At 33.1% G+C, this 16787-nt stretch overlaps 1 protein-coding gene across 4 annotated transcripts in view; it reads right to left on the bottom strand.

The window, feature by feature from the left end:
• The window catches only part of LOC143252796 (cell adhesion molecule Dscam1-like), a 114879-nt gene that overhangs the window by 1392 nt on the left and 96700 nt on the right, over window positions 1-16787 (bottom strand). The window contains exons 14-18 of one of the 4 annotated variants that reach the window (XM_076505511.1): window positions 13157-13348; window positions 11489-11785; window positions 6750-6920; window positions 1463-1641; window positions 913-1057 (exon numbers count right to left, since the gene is read on the bottom strand). In XM_076505511.1, the coding sequence (XP_076361626.1) occupies window positions 913-1057; window positions 1463-1641; window positions 6750-6920; window positions 11489-11785; window positions 13157-13348 (984 nt within the window). Of the gene's footprint in view, window positions 1-908; window positions 1058-1462; window positions 1642-6749; window positions 6921-11488; window positions 11786-13156; window positions 13349-16787 lie in introns of all 4 variants that reach the window. The other 3 variants (XM_076505509.1, XM_076505510.1, XM_076505508.1) reach the window with 3 other exon arrangements.

Below are 16787 nucleotides of genomic sequence, written 5' to 3' on the forward strand. Positions count from 1 at the left end.
ACATCCTCATCCTTTCAGCTGGGGGGTCATTCTAATGTTACGGTCAGTTCTTTGGTAAAAGAGTAGTCCAAGAGTTGGTGGTTGATGGTGATGACTAGCCGCCTTCGCCCTAGTCTTTCCCTGCTAAATTAGGGACGGCTAGCGCAGATAGCCCTTGTTTAGCTCTGCACGAAATTTAAAGCATATTGTGTTCAAACCACTTATACATAAAAATAAACATTCTTAAGCCAAGTAAAACTGTCAATGCATGAAAAACGAAATCTAAATAATATTTCTCATTAAGGTCAACAAAGAGAAAGGGTTCGTTTTTATCTACGTTGCAATACTACAGTTTTATACGGTGCATCTCTTGACAACAAAACAGTGATTTAATTCTTTTGATCTTAGCCTCAGAACCTCGTATACGAACATCAAATGTTTTTAAATTTTATCTATTTGTGTACTAATACGAATGGAAATACTTTATAGATAAGAAGTACAGGAACGAAAAAAAATAACTGGCAATCCTATTTAAGTTATGATGATAGCAATTACGTTTTACTGTTCGTGAAAATTGATTATTACTTAAGTGTCATGAACTTTATTAGCTTATTAGGATAACAAATTTGTCATAAAATGTGTGCAAATGCATTATTTTAAGTGCAAATACAATGAAATAATTCACGTAAAAATGTTTTATATCTATAATCGCTAATAATATAACTTATTACTAAATTACTATTTTGTTTCATTCCTTCAACAACAAATAAATGTGGAGTAATATGTTATCTATTTATTCACGTTAATCAAATGATATACTAACATGTTATAACAGATTATCATTATGTATTATAACTTTTAAATACTGAGTTGGAATTTTATAGTCAAAGAAATAAACTTTAACGTTTTCATTTTTGATTCATAGTTACCTGCCTGCTATAGACGTTACTGTTACGCTTGGTTCTTCCCCTCCTTGTGAGGGTGTGCATGTCAGAGGTTCCTGACTGTTGTTGGTTGTCACTAGAGGGCGGCACTGGTAAAGTATCGTACGGAGTGGCGTATGGGTGAAGTTCTTCCTCTAGTTAGAAGAACAAAATTAAAACATTTTTTATATTTTGCGTAGACTTGTTAAATTTATAAAAAAATAGAAAACCTATTCTTAAAACTAAGATATAATAAACGGAAAAAATAATTGCATTTCTATACTGTATGGTATTATTTATGAGTAACTGTATTTCTGTACTGTATGGTATTATTTATGAGTAACTGTATTTCTGTACTGTATGGTATTATTTATGAGTAACTGTATTTCTATACTGTATGGTATTATTTATGAGTAACAAATTAAGAACAACATTTAATGAATAGAAAAAGAAACGTGAGATCATATTTAGCAACTGAAGTTTTAACAGATATGAGAAAAATATATTACTTTAAATTTTAATCGATTTTAAAATGATGGAAATGGCGGAAGTGAGCTCACATCTCTACCTGGTCGAGGACCGAACGTTGATTGGTTTGAAGGACAATGATTAGCTATTTGAGAATAGGGTGACGAACGCTGGGTTCCATCTTCACTTGATACATAGTCTACAGCTGGCGAGCTTCCAATGTCCTTCATCGGTATCATATCTTGGGTAGTCTTTCCATATGCCTGATTTTCTGTCAAATCAAACTGAGAATTCACTACTTTTAAAATTGCTTACTTGGCTTAAAAACGTCTTCAACAAAGAATGTTATCAAAAGCATTGCAATTTGAAATAGCTTTAATATGTTGGTAAGATGGCTCTAAATGTTATAAATCGGTGTGTTACAAATATCTCACTTAAAAAAAGGAATATTTATAACATTACTTAAATATGTATTTCTATGCAAACTTAAAAGTGATTTATACACATACGCCCACAAATGTAAATATATATATGTATTGAAAGATACTGGAACAACAAACCTCAATTATTAATGACCATTTCCATTGAATTTGTACTCCAAAACCAAGTTACACTGCTAATTAGGTTTTAAAGGCAGAAGCTGCCATAAGAAGTTTGGAGTCAAGATAACATGGGAAAAGGACTGATGGCACCTGTTCGAGGCATTTCAGTTTGCCATCTAAAATCCAAACTGAACTGGTCCATGCAAACTCTGAAATGTGATGTGAAACAAACCTGCACATTTTGCATTAAACCAATTATATATTAAGAAGCGTAAAGAATTGTTAGTAGAGCAGAGAGTTTGCATAAAAGTTTGAAATATTTGTTTCAAAGCATAGGTTATACGTCCAGTGGATGAAAAGTGAAAGATACTTACCTCAATGCATAGCACTTACCGTGAAGCAGAGGGTAGGCAATATGATGGTTTGGGGTTGTTTCTTTTGCTGAGGCGACAGGAGATATTTGCGAAATAGATGGAACAATGGACCAGCACAAATACTATCAGATATTCATCCGTTATGGTATACCCAGTAGTCTGCGTTATGGTATACCCAGTGGTATAGGATTCTACTACCAAGAAGATAATGATTCTAAACAACCATTCAACCTGTGCAGAAATTATTAGCCGAAAATGAAGCTGCTGGAGAAATTAAAATGACGCAGTAACTCCCACGAAGTCCAAATCTCGACCCAACTGAGCAGATCTTAGATTTAATAGATCAAAAACTTTATAAATCAAAAGTTACTTCGAAAAATAGTTTATGGGAGTATATTAGATACAGTGAGAGTAAATTCTTAAGAAATACTTTGATTAATTATGCAATAATGAATGAAAAAGTGTTTGTAGTTATTAAAGCAAAGCAGGGACACAGAAAATATGAAGTCTTTGCTGAACTCAACCATTTCCATTGAGTTTCTTTTGTAATAAATATGAAGATTAATAACAGTTTGATGTTTAGCCTATGATTTACCATGCACTAATCTTTGAATGTAGCCTGAAATATAATTTTTGACTTTGTCCTAACCCTTTTGTACATTAATGTCTAGCATATTAATATTCTTAAAATATGTTAATTATGTGTCTTTATCCACATTATCTTAACTACTGGTATTGTTTGAACCAGTCATGAAGTTGCACATTATTCAACTTATATCTATGTTCGATTAGTTTTTGTTGACACTAATATTAGGTCACTATATTATAACAAAATATAAAGGTTCCAATTGCAACTACTTTATCACAATATTGCTGATTTCCTTTCTCCGGACGTAATCATTTCGTTTCAGTAAAGTTTAGTAGCATTTAATCAAAAATGGTTTTAAATCTTATAACAATTGGCGTGTCAAACTACCTAAGGTTGATAAAAAAAGCATTTTGGCTAAAAACTCCAGTACAGTACCGTTAACATGATTTCAGTAATTACAGTTAAACATCTAAATACTTGCCTAATTTGTGGGATTTAGGGTACATTAGTATCATTTAAGAATACAACCCACTACTAACGTAACGTTTTGAAACAACGTGGGACTTATTGGTTTATTCATACTCTAAACTAAATTAACTTAAAAAAATTAAAGCCAACGCCCTTATCATCCATATACTTATCAAGACTTTTCTTAAAGTCAGTTAAATTAACTGCGTCTACAGCATCTGAAGACAACCCATTTTTAAAGGCTAACTATCGTGTTAGAAAAATAAATTTGTGTTGGCTGAAGGTGACTTATACCTTTTCAAAATTTATACTTGTGTCCCATAGTTCTACTATTCTCACTGTTAAATATGACAAAAAATGATGCAACAACAAGATCAATTCCCGTTACAATCACAAACACATCACTCAGATCCTACCTAACTTTTCTATTTACAGTCTCTCGTCACATGACAACCTCTCCATCCGAGGTTACATTCTAGTAACCCTTCTTCGAGCTCTTTCCAACAACTCAATGTTGTTTTAAGGTAAGAAGCCCAAAACTGAGCATAATATTCCAAATGGGGCCTAACCAGTGACCTTAACAATGAAATTATAGCTTTTAGACTTGTATTCGATATTTCTCTTGATAGAACCTAAAATCCTATTTCTCCTACCACTAGCAACAGTACACTACTTGGATAGCTTTAGAGACTAATCAACTATAACACCAACACTATTAAAGTTATTTCTATCCAAGTTATTTTAAAATTTAAATTATGATAACTCACATGCATTATCTTGCATTTATTATAGTTAAAACTCATCTGCCATTTATTTGCCCAATTCAATAACTGATCTAAATCATTTTGCAAAACAGCAGTTTCCTCTTCACAGCTAGCAACATCCCAAACATTAATATCATCTGAAATTTAAATATTTTATTGAGCACTTTTACCCTTAATCTATGTGATTGATGTAAATCAAAAAATAGCAAAGGTATCAAGACTGAGCTCTATGGTATACCATTTGCAAAATTATTCCAATTTGACTGGACTCCATTTGTAACAACTCCCCTGCTTTCTTCCATCCAGCTACTTTTCTATCTAATTCATTAAATTATCCTCTACATATATAGAGACAATTTTTTGTACAAGCCTCTTATGGGGCATATTATCAAATGCTTTCTGAAAATCCAGATATACCAAATCTACCACCTCACTCTAATTATACACTCGCAGTAATCTTTTCAAAGTATGTCCAAGAAAATTCTGAACTTTGTTAGATGACTTTATAAAGCATTTTGTAACAGACTTTTCATTTTTTTCCACAAATGATGTAAGACTAATTAGTCTATAATTACTAATAAACTTTTATGACTTCATTTGAAAAGAGAAGTTACATTGGCTAACTTCCAACCCTCTGGTACTTGCCCACTATTTTAGGACTATCAAATAGTAATAAGTGGCTCAAATATACAATATTTGACTTCCTGCAAATCCTTGAAGAAATATTATCTGGCCCAGGAGCATTATAATTTTCTAAACTTCCTATTTTGTTCTTAATCTATTTGGTATTAATTCTGTCATTTCGTTTAATCTTATTTCCATTTATCCATTCGTAAGTCTTAAATTAATTTTTTTCACGCCCCAGTTGCACAGCTGTATGTTTGCAAACGAACACCACTAAAAACCGGATTTCGATACGCGTGATGGATAGAGTACAAATAGATCATTATGCTCTTCATGATTAATTCCAAAACAAATAAACAATTTTTTTCTTTCTATCACAACAAGAGTATGGTTTGGTCCTGTCGCAGAGCGCTGAATTTCGGAACGATGGAGCCGGTTCGGTATCTGTGTAATACCATGAAATACACTCCGCTGTGAGTGTGTCATAAAATTGGATGGTTTAGTTTGGTTTTTTGAGTTTCGCCCAAAGCTACACGAAGGCTATCTGCGCTAGCCGTCCCTAATTTAGTAGAATAAAACTAGGTGGAATAAAGCTAGTCATTACCACCCACCACCAACTCTTGGACTACTCTTTTACCAACGAATAATGGGATTGACCGTCGCAGTATAATGCCCCCACGGTTGAAAGGGCGAGCAGGTTTGGTGCGACGGAGATTCGAACCAGCGACCATTAGATTATGAGTCGAACGCCTTAACCACCTGGCCATGCCGAGCCGAGTAAAGTAATGAAAATGTATTTTGAAAATGTATTGAATATTCCAATATAAATGCGTAAAGACTTGATAAGAAAACGTAAAAGCCATTGCTTAAGTTGATTTCTTACAGTTAGCACTGAAGATTTTGACAGATTTTAAAAGATAGTAGACGTACTATCTAATTTTTGATTTTCTTCGGATATTCAATATTAACTTCTGATCTATAGTGTTGTTAACATGTTCTTAGTACTTTTGAAAGTTGTTACTCTTACAATTATCTTTGATAAACAGGTTTCTTTAATCGTTTGATCGCTTACAAAAAAAAATTTTGTGTTTCGCTGTGATTGGTTCAACGTCATCAACAAATGTTGAATTACTAAAACTCAGCTGAGGTTACACTAAGAGCACTGGAATACCTTATTTTAAGGGAAATTTTAATCTTTAATTATGAAAATATAAATTAAAACGTGACGAGAATATTTTGAAATAATTCAAATGTTATCAAGTGGCCAAGTTAGATATTTAAAAACGGAACAACTTTTGTTTTTCGAAATTCGACCAAAGCTACTCAAGTTTTACCTGCAATAGCCGTTTCTAATTTTAAAATGATAGGCTAAAAGAAATGCAGCTAGTTAGCACCACCGTAAATTCTTGGACTACTCTTTACTAATGAACAGTGTGATTGACTGTCAGCATTGTACAGAGTCCATCACCAAAACTACAAGCCAAGCTAGACAAAGAAAAATGATTTACAACCGTTTGATGTTGTATACTAGTCTCAGATTGTTATTTTTTAAACATTCACTTTGCTTCAAACTTGCAAGATCATGACAAACATCTAAATACACAAACAAAAAGATGCAAAATAATTTTTCAAAAGAATAATTGTATTAAATATATTGTTAAAACACATTCAGTAAATTTACATAGCATTAATTAGCTTGCCTCTTAAAAATTATATGTGTCACGGGAATTTTCTATGAAGAAAATATTAAACACAGAGAGTTGAAGAAAACCTGTGAAGCTTTAAAAAAATAATATCTTCGAAATACTCTGTAACCGATAAAATTATTTGCCTCCGAATGACAATCCGATAAAGAAGATACAAATATTATTGTAAGTTGTCAATGGTTTAGTTATTATCAATACCAGCAATTACTACACGTTAGTAAGAACTGAACATGTAACTGAAAAATATAGTGTAATTTTATTTTTCTCAAAATTATTTGTGCTATGATCTATTACGGTTTTGCAATTTCTCACCATTTCTTCGACGGCGAGATCGTGCTTCTCGAATACAAAGCACACATCCTACAATTATCACCACTAATACAACGAAACTGGAAACAGCAATTGGTATCAGTATTTCTAAATCAACAATGAAAGCACTGTAATGGTATTTTGGGACTTGAATAGTTCCAGATATCGCCATTTCTGAAAAAGAAAAAAACAAATCGAATAAAAAATTGAAATATTAAACTTTACTCTGATATACTGACTTTTATTAATACAATTCTTAGAAAATGCTTTCTTAAGACTTTATAAAAGTTCACATATAATGTGCTCAACCTGTTTTAAGTTTTTCTTAAAGATAATTATTTACCATAAATATTTGTTTTTGAAATTTGTACATATTATGTCATATATGAAATACAAACTTTTTATTATATATTAATTATGTTTAATATGAATGTCTTTGTTACCTCTTTTATTTTTCTCAGCTGTTTAAGCCCTGGCACTTAAGTAAGAGAATCTTAAAATACTTTTGTGCAACTCACACACGAAACTTCATTTGTAAGCAAGTCAATATAAATAAGTAACCGTTGTATAACTCCAAAAACTCAGTGTTGAAACTGTAAAACTGATATATAGTATGGTTTGAGTTTAGATACCATTAAGTTAAACATATCATTTACATTTTTGTTTCAGGTAACATAACTAGGTCATCAATATGTAAAGTGAAAGTTATAGAGTAAGGGTGGACTAATGACAGGCCCGTTAGAAATTTTTTGTGGACAGAAGAATTAGGTTTAACCTAATAAATTATGACTATTATGTTATACTGTAGTATCTTCGATCAACATTTCTCTTCTAAACTCTAGGTCTGTTTTATTACTAGCTGGTTTTCATACACCATTCAGCTTCACATTAGAAATACAAAAGTAGTTGCTATGTACACCCTTGTGCAAATTAATTGAAACAAATGGTCATTTTACAATATATTCGGCATGGCAGCCGGTGTAGGCTCGCTGGACCCGCTGATTTCCTTTAATAGTCATTTTTTTCATACATACGGCCTTATTAGCTGTGTTTTGCAGTACGGTCGATCTATTTTTGGGATATATGACGAAATTCTGAGAAATATTACGTCATTTGAAATTGCGTTAGAAGAGCAAGGAGACCAGTCAAAAAACAATTTCTTACCAACTCAATGAAGAAAAACGGTATCAATGGGGTCTGAAATACAAGAACTGGACGCAAGAACAATGGAGGAAGGTGTTATTCAGTGACGAGACTCATTTCTTCGTAGAGGGTCAAAGAAGTCTGCATGTTCGCAGATCTCCAGGTGAGAAACTTCGAGAATCTCACATCAATAAGTTCGTAACACATCCCTTGAAGAAGATGTTTTGGGGCTTTTTCAGCTACTATGGCGTCGGAGGTTTACATATCGTAGAAGGTATGATGCGAGGACTAGAGTGCATCGAAGTTTTGTAGAGAAGAGTCGTTCCAGAATTGAAAAAGAGATTTCCAGATGGATCTGGCATTTTTCAGCAAGATCTGGTTCCGTGCCACACATCGAAACTTGTGAAGAATTTTATGACTACAACGCAAATAAAGGTGCTGGACTGGCCTGGAAACTATCCAGACTTAAATCCTATTGAAAATATTTGGGCGATTTGTAAAAAATGACTTCGGGGAAAAGACTATACTACGAAAGATAAACTAATTGAGGCCATAATTGAGGTGTGGTACCGCAATCCAAGAATTAGTAAAGACTGCAGTCAACTCGTGGACTCGATGCCAAAGCGGATTAATGATCTTCTGAAAACTAAAGGCGGTCATATCATGTATTAATTTGTGAGTAATTTTTGGATTCTCAGAAATAAAACGCAAAAAATTGAAAAATCGTAGTTTTCCGTCTTGTTTCAATTAATTTACAAAAGGGTGTAGGTTTAACCTTATAAATTATGACTATTATGTTATACTGTAGTATCCTCGATCAACATTTCTCTTCTAAACTCTAGGTCTGTTTTATTACTAATAGGTTTCCACACGCCATTCAGCTTCACATTAGAAATAAAAAAAGTAGCTGCCATGTGTTTATATATTAATTTTTGTTAAAAGTGGTGAATTTCTACGATAATAATTACATTTAATAATTAATTGTCTTAATTATGATTAACAGGCAAGCTACAAATAAACATCTATGATCACTCTGGAATAGGTCATTAGTTGGGTACTCTCGCTCTTAGCTGTCTTTTTAGAACTTATAGTCAGTGTTCACAACATTATGTTTGTAAAAATATAATATGTTTAGTGTTAGCAGAGCTGTTGTAGCTTCTTGAAATGTATATAGAGAGGAAGCCATTTCCATTTCAAATCCAATTTATAAACAGCATGTTTAAGTTAGTCAACTACATCGGGAAGAATGTTGTAGGTGATGATATTTCCAAGTAATTAGTTTTCGCGGGATCAAAAATATACCTAATCATTTAGGTCCAACCTTAGACATTGAACTGTAAGATATAGAGCTTTTCTATTAATCATTTCGACAAAGTTGAAAAAGGTCCAATCGATGTGATCCGGAAAAAAAGTACATTATTTAACACATATTTTTTTTAGGTAATTGAATTAAAGATAACACAGAGAGAGAGAAAATATTAATATATAAATGTGACAAAAATAACATTACTAAGATAAGTTATTATGCATGTTAAGTTTTAATAATTTTTGGTTTTAAATTAGTTAAGCTATACAGTAGATTGTATTGAATACGTGAAATGGTAAGCATATATGATATAAATTTACTGTTTTAAGCTCACGACATGGTTGAAATGGGGTACGTTAATTTTGTCAGTTAGGGTGAACAAAGTAAAGTTTCTTTTGTTTTCTTTGAAAAGCCACATTTATGTAAAGTAATATGCATACAATATTCAGTGAAGTAACCTTATAAAACATTCAAGTTTTTAACAGTAGTGTGATAAAGTAAATTCTATAAGAGTTGGTGGTTAACAATTTATAACAAAGTATATATATTCAGTTAACTTGTTTCCTGTCATCTCCATGGCATGTGAATACACAGGTTGAAATCCCTTATAGATTTGTTGCAATTCTGTTAAATTGTGATTTACAACAAGTGACACCTAAAATGTACCCTTTCCAGAAGGCTTACATGAACGATGAAATTTTAGCACTTGTAAACAATTGATATCTTTAGAATTGATCATTTGTGGTAAAATAAGTAAAAGTGATTTTAGCATTTAAAATAAAGAAGAAAGCAAATGGCTGCTCTATGACTGCCTGTGAATCAATCGTCGGAGATAGTAAAGAACTTTAAAGTACTTGTTAAAGTAGGAATCTCTCTTAGAACTGCAACCAAGATAACTCTCACAGATTTAAGTCTACAAAAACAATACTTCAACTAAAGTACGTGACTGAAAGAATGATTAACTGTTTAAGTGATGTCTGGCATATGACAAATGGAATTGTGTCGTCGCATTAAACAAAGTAAATTTGTTCTCAAGTGCCTGCATACATCTGGAAATTTATAATCTTTGTTTACAAAAGATCAACTAATCTTTCTCATTGAAAATTATTTATAGTGGTTGCAAGTTACAGATAAAATGTTAAGTTAAACACCTGGAAACTCGATAACGAGGACAAGGTGAACTCTCCATTTTATTAGGCGAACCTACTACCAGTGCTATTCCACCGGGAGATATCTCCTATATACAGACGAAAGGCCAAAAGAATAAAACTACATTAAAACAAAGCATCCAGTCACATATATTATCAAACATGTTATTATTACCTCTTTCAAAACGTAAGAACAAAGGTGAATGTGATATATTCATCACTTTACACGGACTTTTGCGCCTTTTGGTTTGTTGAATTATTTCTCGGAAGTTATCAGTCATGTATTGTTGATGAACCTTGGAAAGCAGGTAAAGAGAAAGGGATAATATTTTCAGGGTACTGTGCAAAAATGTTTTTTGACAATTCGCTGCATGGCTATCACACAGAACAAAATCATGGACACAATTTCGATATTAGTAGTTATGTGCATCACAGTACTAACAAAAATGTAGCTGAATTTGGTAAAATTATAATGAAAATACAGCTTATAGCAATACCATTGTCTATGGTAATTGTAGCTTCTTTGTCCAGTTGAAAAATCAAATATAAAAATTAACTGTAAAATGTATTCAGCCAAATTAAACAATTTTGAGATGTATGAGCGTATGAATATTATTACACTTATTTCAGTGTTTTATGTTTAAGGGTAAGAGTCTTTAAATTTTTCACACCAGTACGAGTGATTGAAATTCTATAGGTCCACCAGGTTGTATGGCTCGAGTACATTTTGTTTTAGATGGTACATAACATGTTAGATCTGGTGGTTAATGCACTCGACTCGTAATCCGAGGGTTGCAGGTTCGAATCCCCATAATACAAAACATTCTTACTCCTTCAACCGTGGGAATTTTATAATATGACGGCCAATCCCACTATTCGTTGGTAAAAGAGTAGCCGAAGAGTTGGTGATGAGTAGCTGCCTTTTCTCTAGTCTTACACTGTTAAATAAGGGACGGCTAGTGCAGATAGTCCTCATGTAGCTTTTTGCGAAATTCAAAACAAACTATAACATATCAGTGATATTAATTCAAGTTTGTATTTTTGTAAAAATTAAAAACTGTGACTAGAGGATTGAAGATAGAGAAGATACCGTTTGTGATATCTTTATCTTTGTATGGCGTTAAGCAGCACAAAGTTAAAATTACCTCTTGTTTTGTTCGGTGTTTTAAAATTGTACATAGCCTCAGTAGCTCCTGCGGAATTTTGTGCAACAACCAAGACTTCGTACCAAGTTGCCACAGATAAAGCTTGGATATGAAACGGAGATCTGCTATCTAACGGTGCATTTTCAGTCAGAGTTCTCCATTGGCTGTGAAACTTCTGCTTCAGTTTGATTGTATAAGATGTTATAGAACATCCACCATCTTGCCATTTGGAGAAATCAAGATAAGCTTTCGTTTTGTTAACAATAATAAAATCTTCTCGAGCTGGAGAAACAGGAGCTGAAAAAGATATTTGCGGGATATTAAAAGAAGTTTGTTTCCATTACTAATATGTAGTAAAAGTCTGACACATAACCTCTTTAAGACGTTAGTTAGAGTTCTCATGAATATGAATATTTAACAATGAGTTAAAGGAATGTGATAATGTATAATATAAGAAACTATTTAAATTGCAATTAAAATAGAATTTTAAAAGCAGGTTTATAGTGACTAAAGTAGTGTGTATAACAGATTTAATAGTATATAGTGACTAAAGTAGTGTGTATAACAGATTTAATAGTATATAGTTATTTTAATATCGAAGTTTGCTTCAATCAAATATACATTTAGAAATGCATGTGACCTGTACTGGCAAATTGGTATTGCAAAATTTACGCCTATGAATTAAGTTGTAGAAGATTCTTTAGTGTAAGGATAAACAATATATGTTTTACGAGAGCACCAGCGTATCGTCAAGTACTGTTGGGCCAATTGAAATTTCTAGAACCTCGCATAATATTTATAAACCGTCACACCAAGAGAGAATATATATTACTGATTTGCTGTAGTTGGTGTAATATAAAATTCGTAAGCTATAACTGTGATTAAATCTTATTAATTGGAAAACTACAGATATTTGATCAGAAACATTTATAGATTTCGAACATTAAAACTTCAGCGGATTAACATTGGTCGTTAGTATTTTTACTAATGTATTATATAAGTTCAGCGGTTAAAACTCACGTGAGATCAACGAAGTTAATCCTACCGATTTCAACTCAAAATTAATTCGCTCGTAGCAAACCTTCGACAAGATATCAAGGAAGTTCCGGACTTGATAGAAGAGTCAGTACTGTTTGCAAGTTTGTAAAACTTTCGTATATACATCTTTGTTTACAACAAATGTTTGTAACAGGGGTTATTATAAGTTGTGTTGTTGTTTGTATATGTGTTTTTTTCTTTTAGCAAAGCCACAAAGGCTATCTGCTCAGTCCACCGAGGGGAATCGAACCCCTGATTTTAGCGTTGTAAATCCGGAGACTTACCGCTGTACTAGCGGGGGGCCTTTTGTATATTAAAATATATTTCTATTAAGAAAGAAAACTGAGTGTATCAATCTTGTTAACAAATATCATAAATTCTGATATATATCGATATCTAATTAACTTCTAAATTCAAATTACAATTTAACTAAGTTTCAAGGCATTTAAAATCACAATACATAACATAATAAATTGGAGGATCGTCCGAGATAAACCATAATATGTAACACGTGTCGAAAATATTTTATTTAGGAGTTTAGAGGAACCACACTGTCGTTTGCAGTACGTTTGGTAAGAGTTTAATCACTAGTTATTTTTAAAATAGAATAATATTTACAAGCTACATTACCAGCTCCTGCAGTTTTGATGTTCAGTTTATTACTTGGTTCGCTCCTACCGACAGTATTATGTGACGTCATAAAAAATTGATAAGTAATGCCACACTTCAGGTTCTCTATTACATATTGGTTCTGGTCAGTTGCAATGGGGACTTCTGTCCAGTCTGTGGGATCATTTTCCTCTCGGTAATGAAGCGTGTATTCTAAGAACGAAGGAATGACAAAATAACTTACCAACTTAGGAAGCTTACCCATCATTATAACTAGTCTATGCTGATCAAAAAAGATACAAAGAGTCATACGGCATAAATAGCATTGGTTGTAGAAAAAAATCATCTATCTTGACACACAAGCTATAAAGACATTTAATTTCAATCTAATTTGTTTTAAGATCTTTTCAATAATTTGTATTTAATGTATTGAATTTCGTTCACCACACTAACGTAAACTCTTAGCCCAAATTTCGTTACAACTTTGTTCACATCTGTGAGCCATGGAAATTTATTATTCTCTTCAATATGTGTGAATAAAATGTTGATGTATACGAAATTTGGCTGAAAAACAGAAAAGCCTGCTTAAAGGAATGTCATGTTTTTCCAGATGTTAGGTACTCTTCTGAGCAACTCATTTTTCTCTTCCAATTGCCTTTTATACAGATGTTCGTATTAGATAAACATGTGTAAGCTCTATTCTTTATTAGTTGTTAAGCAGCATGGAAAAGAAGCATGACTTAACTGATTTTCAAATACGACAGTTTGTAGGAGAGCAATTAATAAATGCCCTACTGACATAGATATTACAGTTTCATGTTCTTGTGAGAGGAATAACATCAAAATTTTTTAAAAAGCACTGTGATTATTCGATAATCCTCATGAGATAAGTTTATAAATGCTTGAAAAATCAATTTGAGAGAACAAGACCGACATGGTTTATGTCAAATTATTCCTTTGAGTGATGGAACATAATTCCTCAACATATTTTCCAGAACTTACATATATCCTACTACGAACAACTGAAATAATTATGTTTATTTTTCAAAGCTAATAACTAATAAAATTATGCTTGTTGCTTCTTAGATAAGTGTAATTCAAAAACATCAATGGATAACTTCATAATTATTGTTTCCTGAATAATTATCATGAAATGTGCATATTTACTATTCCATGATAAAACGGATAGCTTGGTTTTATGTATTTTGTAAGCAATGACATATTCGAATTCTATTTAAGGTTAGTTACATTATAATTATTAGTTATACATATATAATATGTATATACATTATATATATGTTGAAAATATTTACACTTATGCAGATTATATCAACAGAGTCCTCTGTTGATGAACCAGTTAAAGGATTCTAATCGTTATAGGCTTTTTTATATTTGTGTTGGTTTAATACAATTATGTATTTCAAGTCTATTTGTTGTATAGAATTACTCTTTAGTCCTGGTTCTCAGAGTTGGTTGGTTGGTTGATTTGGTGTTTTGTGCCACAAAACAGCTAGGTTATCTGCGCCAAATATCCGGTAAAAAGTTTAATATTAAAGTAAATTTAGTAAAATTCATTGAAGGAAATTAAGGTAAAACAAAACAAAGTTTTAAAAAAAACATAAGTAGCATAAAACCAATGTTTACATCTTGTCTACAACGTTAAGAGAAAAACTACAATAACACAAGTTGTAAAGAGCTTTCTGTAGCATAACTGTACTTATCATAACTCGCCAGGAAGACTAACAGGTAAGTACAAAAACCACCGTTAGTCACCTGAAGTTGGCCTTTCCAATCCCGGTTCCGAATTATTTGACCTTATGGTTATTTTTCAACAAGTAAAGTAATAAAAGTTTTAAAAGACTTGTAACAAAATTTTAATAATAACTCGTCAGGTGGCTAACAGGTAGTTCAAACAGCATCATTAGTTAGCTGTAGTTGGTCTTTCCAGTCTTGGTTTCGAGTTATTTGACGTTATGGCTATTTTCTAATCTCAAATCGAACTAGATGAACTTAAAAGAGAATCACATTAAAAATGGTCTAATGTGTAAATTAAAAAAAACTTAAATGGCATTCAAAAGATTAATGGCTTGAAAACACTAAAAACGTTACCAAGGTGGACAGTGTCACCATCACCAATAACACTGTCTAACGTTATGGATAAATCTTCGGACAAAACATGTTTAAAATGGTGTCGTCATTGAGAGTCATAACGACGGCAAGAAAGTGATATGTGGCTTGTTGTCATCTGAGTGTTACACAGACTACACATTGGTATATCAGTTCCAGATAAAAGAAAACGATAATATAAAAAAACTGTGACCAATGCGTAGTCTAGTTTGAACAACTTCCTCTTTCTGATCCTTACGGAAGTAAGATGGCCAAAGTCCAACATAGGGTTTTATTTGGAAAAGCTTGTTTTCACATTGCTCACTCCAAGTTGACTGCCAGCTGGCACGGAGGCGAGCCTTAAATGCAGGACCATAGCCCACGTATGGAACAGGCACAGGAGATAGTGCCAGAGTAGATAGATTTAGCTGCCGTGTGTACGAGCTCGTTCCTGCGAATACTAACGTGGCCCGGTATTCAGAAAAACTGGATAGAAGTAGATGTTAAAGAGAAATGGGCCAGTTGGTTTTGAATATCAGCAAGAACAGGGTGTGAACCAACGTGAAGCGATTTCAAGGCCAGTAGAGAACCAAGCGAGTCAGTATAAATAGTGCAGTTTGAGTATTGCTCAGCTTCTATATGATCCACGGCCAGAGAAATGACGTACAGTTCAGCAGTAAACACAAAAGCTGCAGAGGGAATTCTGTGTGCAACCACCAAACTACAACATATCATGACAGAGCCCACAGAGCCACCTGATTTTGAATAACCTGTATAAATAGAAATGGAAGGATGGTTCGAAAGATGTCCAGCAAATAACATACAGTATTTCCAATCAGGAGTGCTGCTTTTCTCAGATGACTTGAAGAAAGATCACATCTGGGAACTTGACCAGTGGATATAGCAATGTTATCCAATTTATTCAACAACGCCTGGATTCGAAGGCCAAAAGGAGTAATGGCAGATGCTGTGTTCTGAAAAAAATATGACCCATCGAAGATGGAAAACACAACTCCAGTGCAGAGCCGAAATTCTTGATAATGAATGGGGTCCAGCATTTTTAAGGCCGAGGTTCTGGCAGAACCATAGATCAGTGATCCATAGTCGAGTTTCAATCGAATATACGATATATCTTTAGCATAGAACATTGATCTGCTCCCCAAGTGGTGGAAAAGAGGACACGAAGGATGTTCAGTGTTCTTGTCCATTGACTCGTTCATGGTTGAATCCTGCCTGCCACATGGCACGGAGGCTCAAAAACGGGTCTGAAATATTTTTCGTAAGTATCACACACTCTCAAACTGCATCACTTTTCAGCAGGCCTGCGCACATGCTCAGTGGTTAAGACGTCAAAGCCAGAAGGAATCTTGGATTAGGTTCACAACCAGCAACGTGGGAAACGTGTTGAGATTTTAGAAATACATTAAGCAGCTGCTTGTATAATACAGTCAGCTACTGCTGCCATACAGTCGTCTGTTGATGGTTTACCGAAGATGGCAGGATCAAGTTCTGCTAGAGCGGTAAAAGAAGGCCATTTTGCGTGATC

Source organism: Tachypleus tridentatus, chromosome 6 (genome assembly GCF_004210375.1).
Source record: "Tachypleus tridentatus isolate NWPU-2018 chromosome 6, ASM421037v1, whole genome shotgun sequence".
Lineage (NCBI taxonomy): Eukaryota > Metazoa > Arthropoda > Merostomata > Xiphosura > Limulidae > Tachypleus > Tachypleus tridentatus.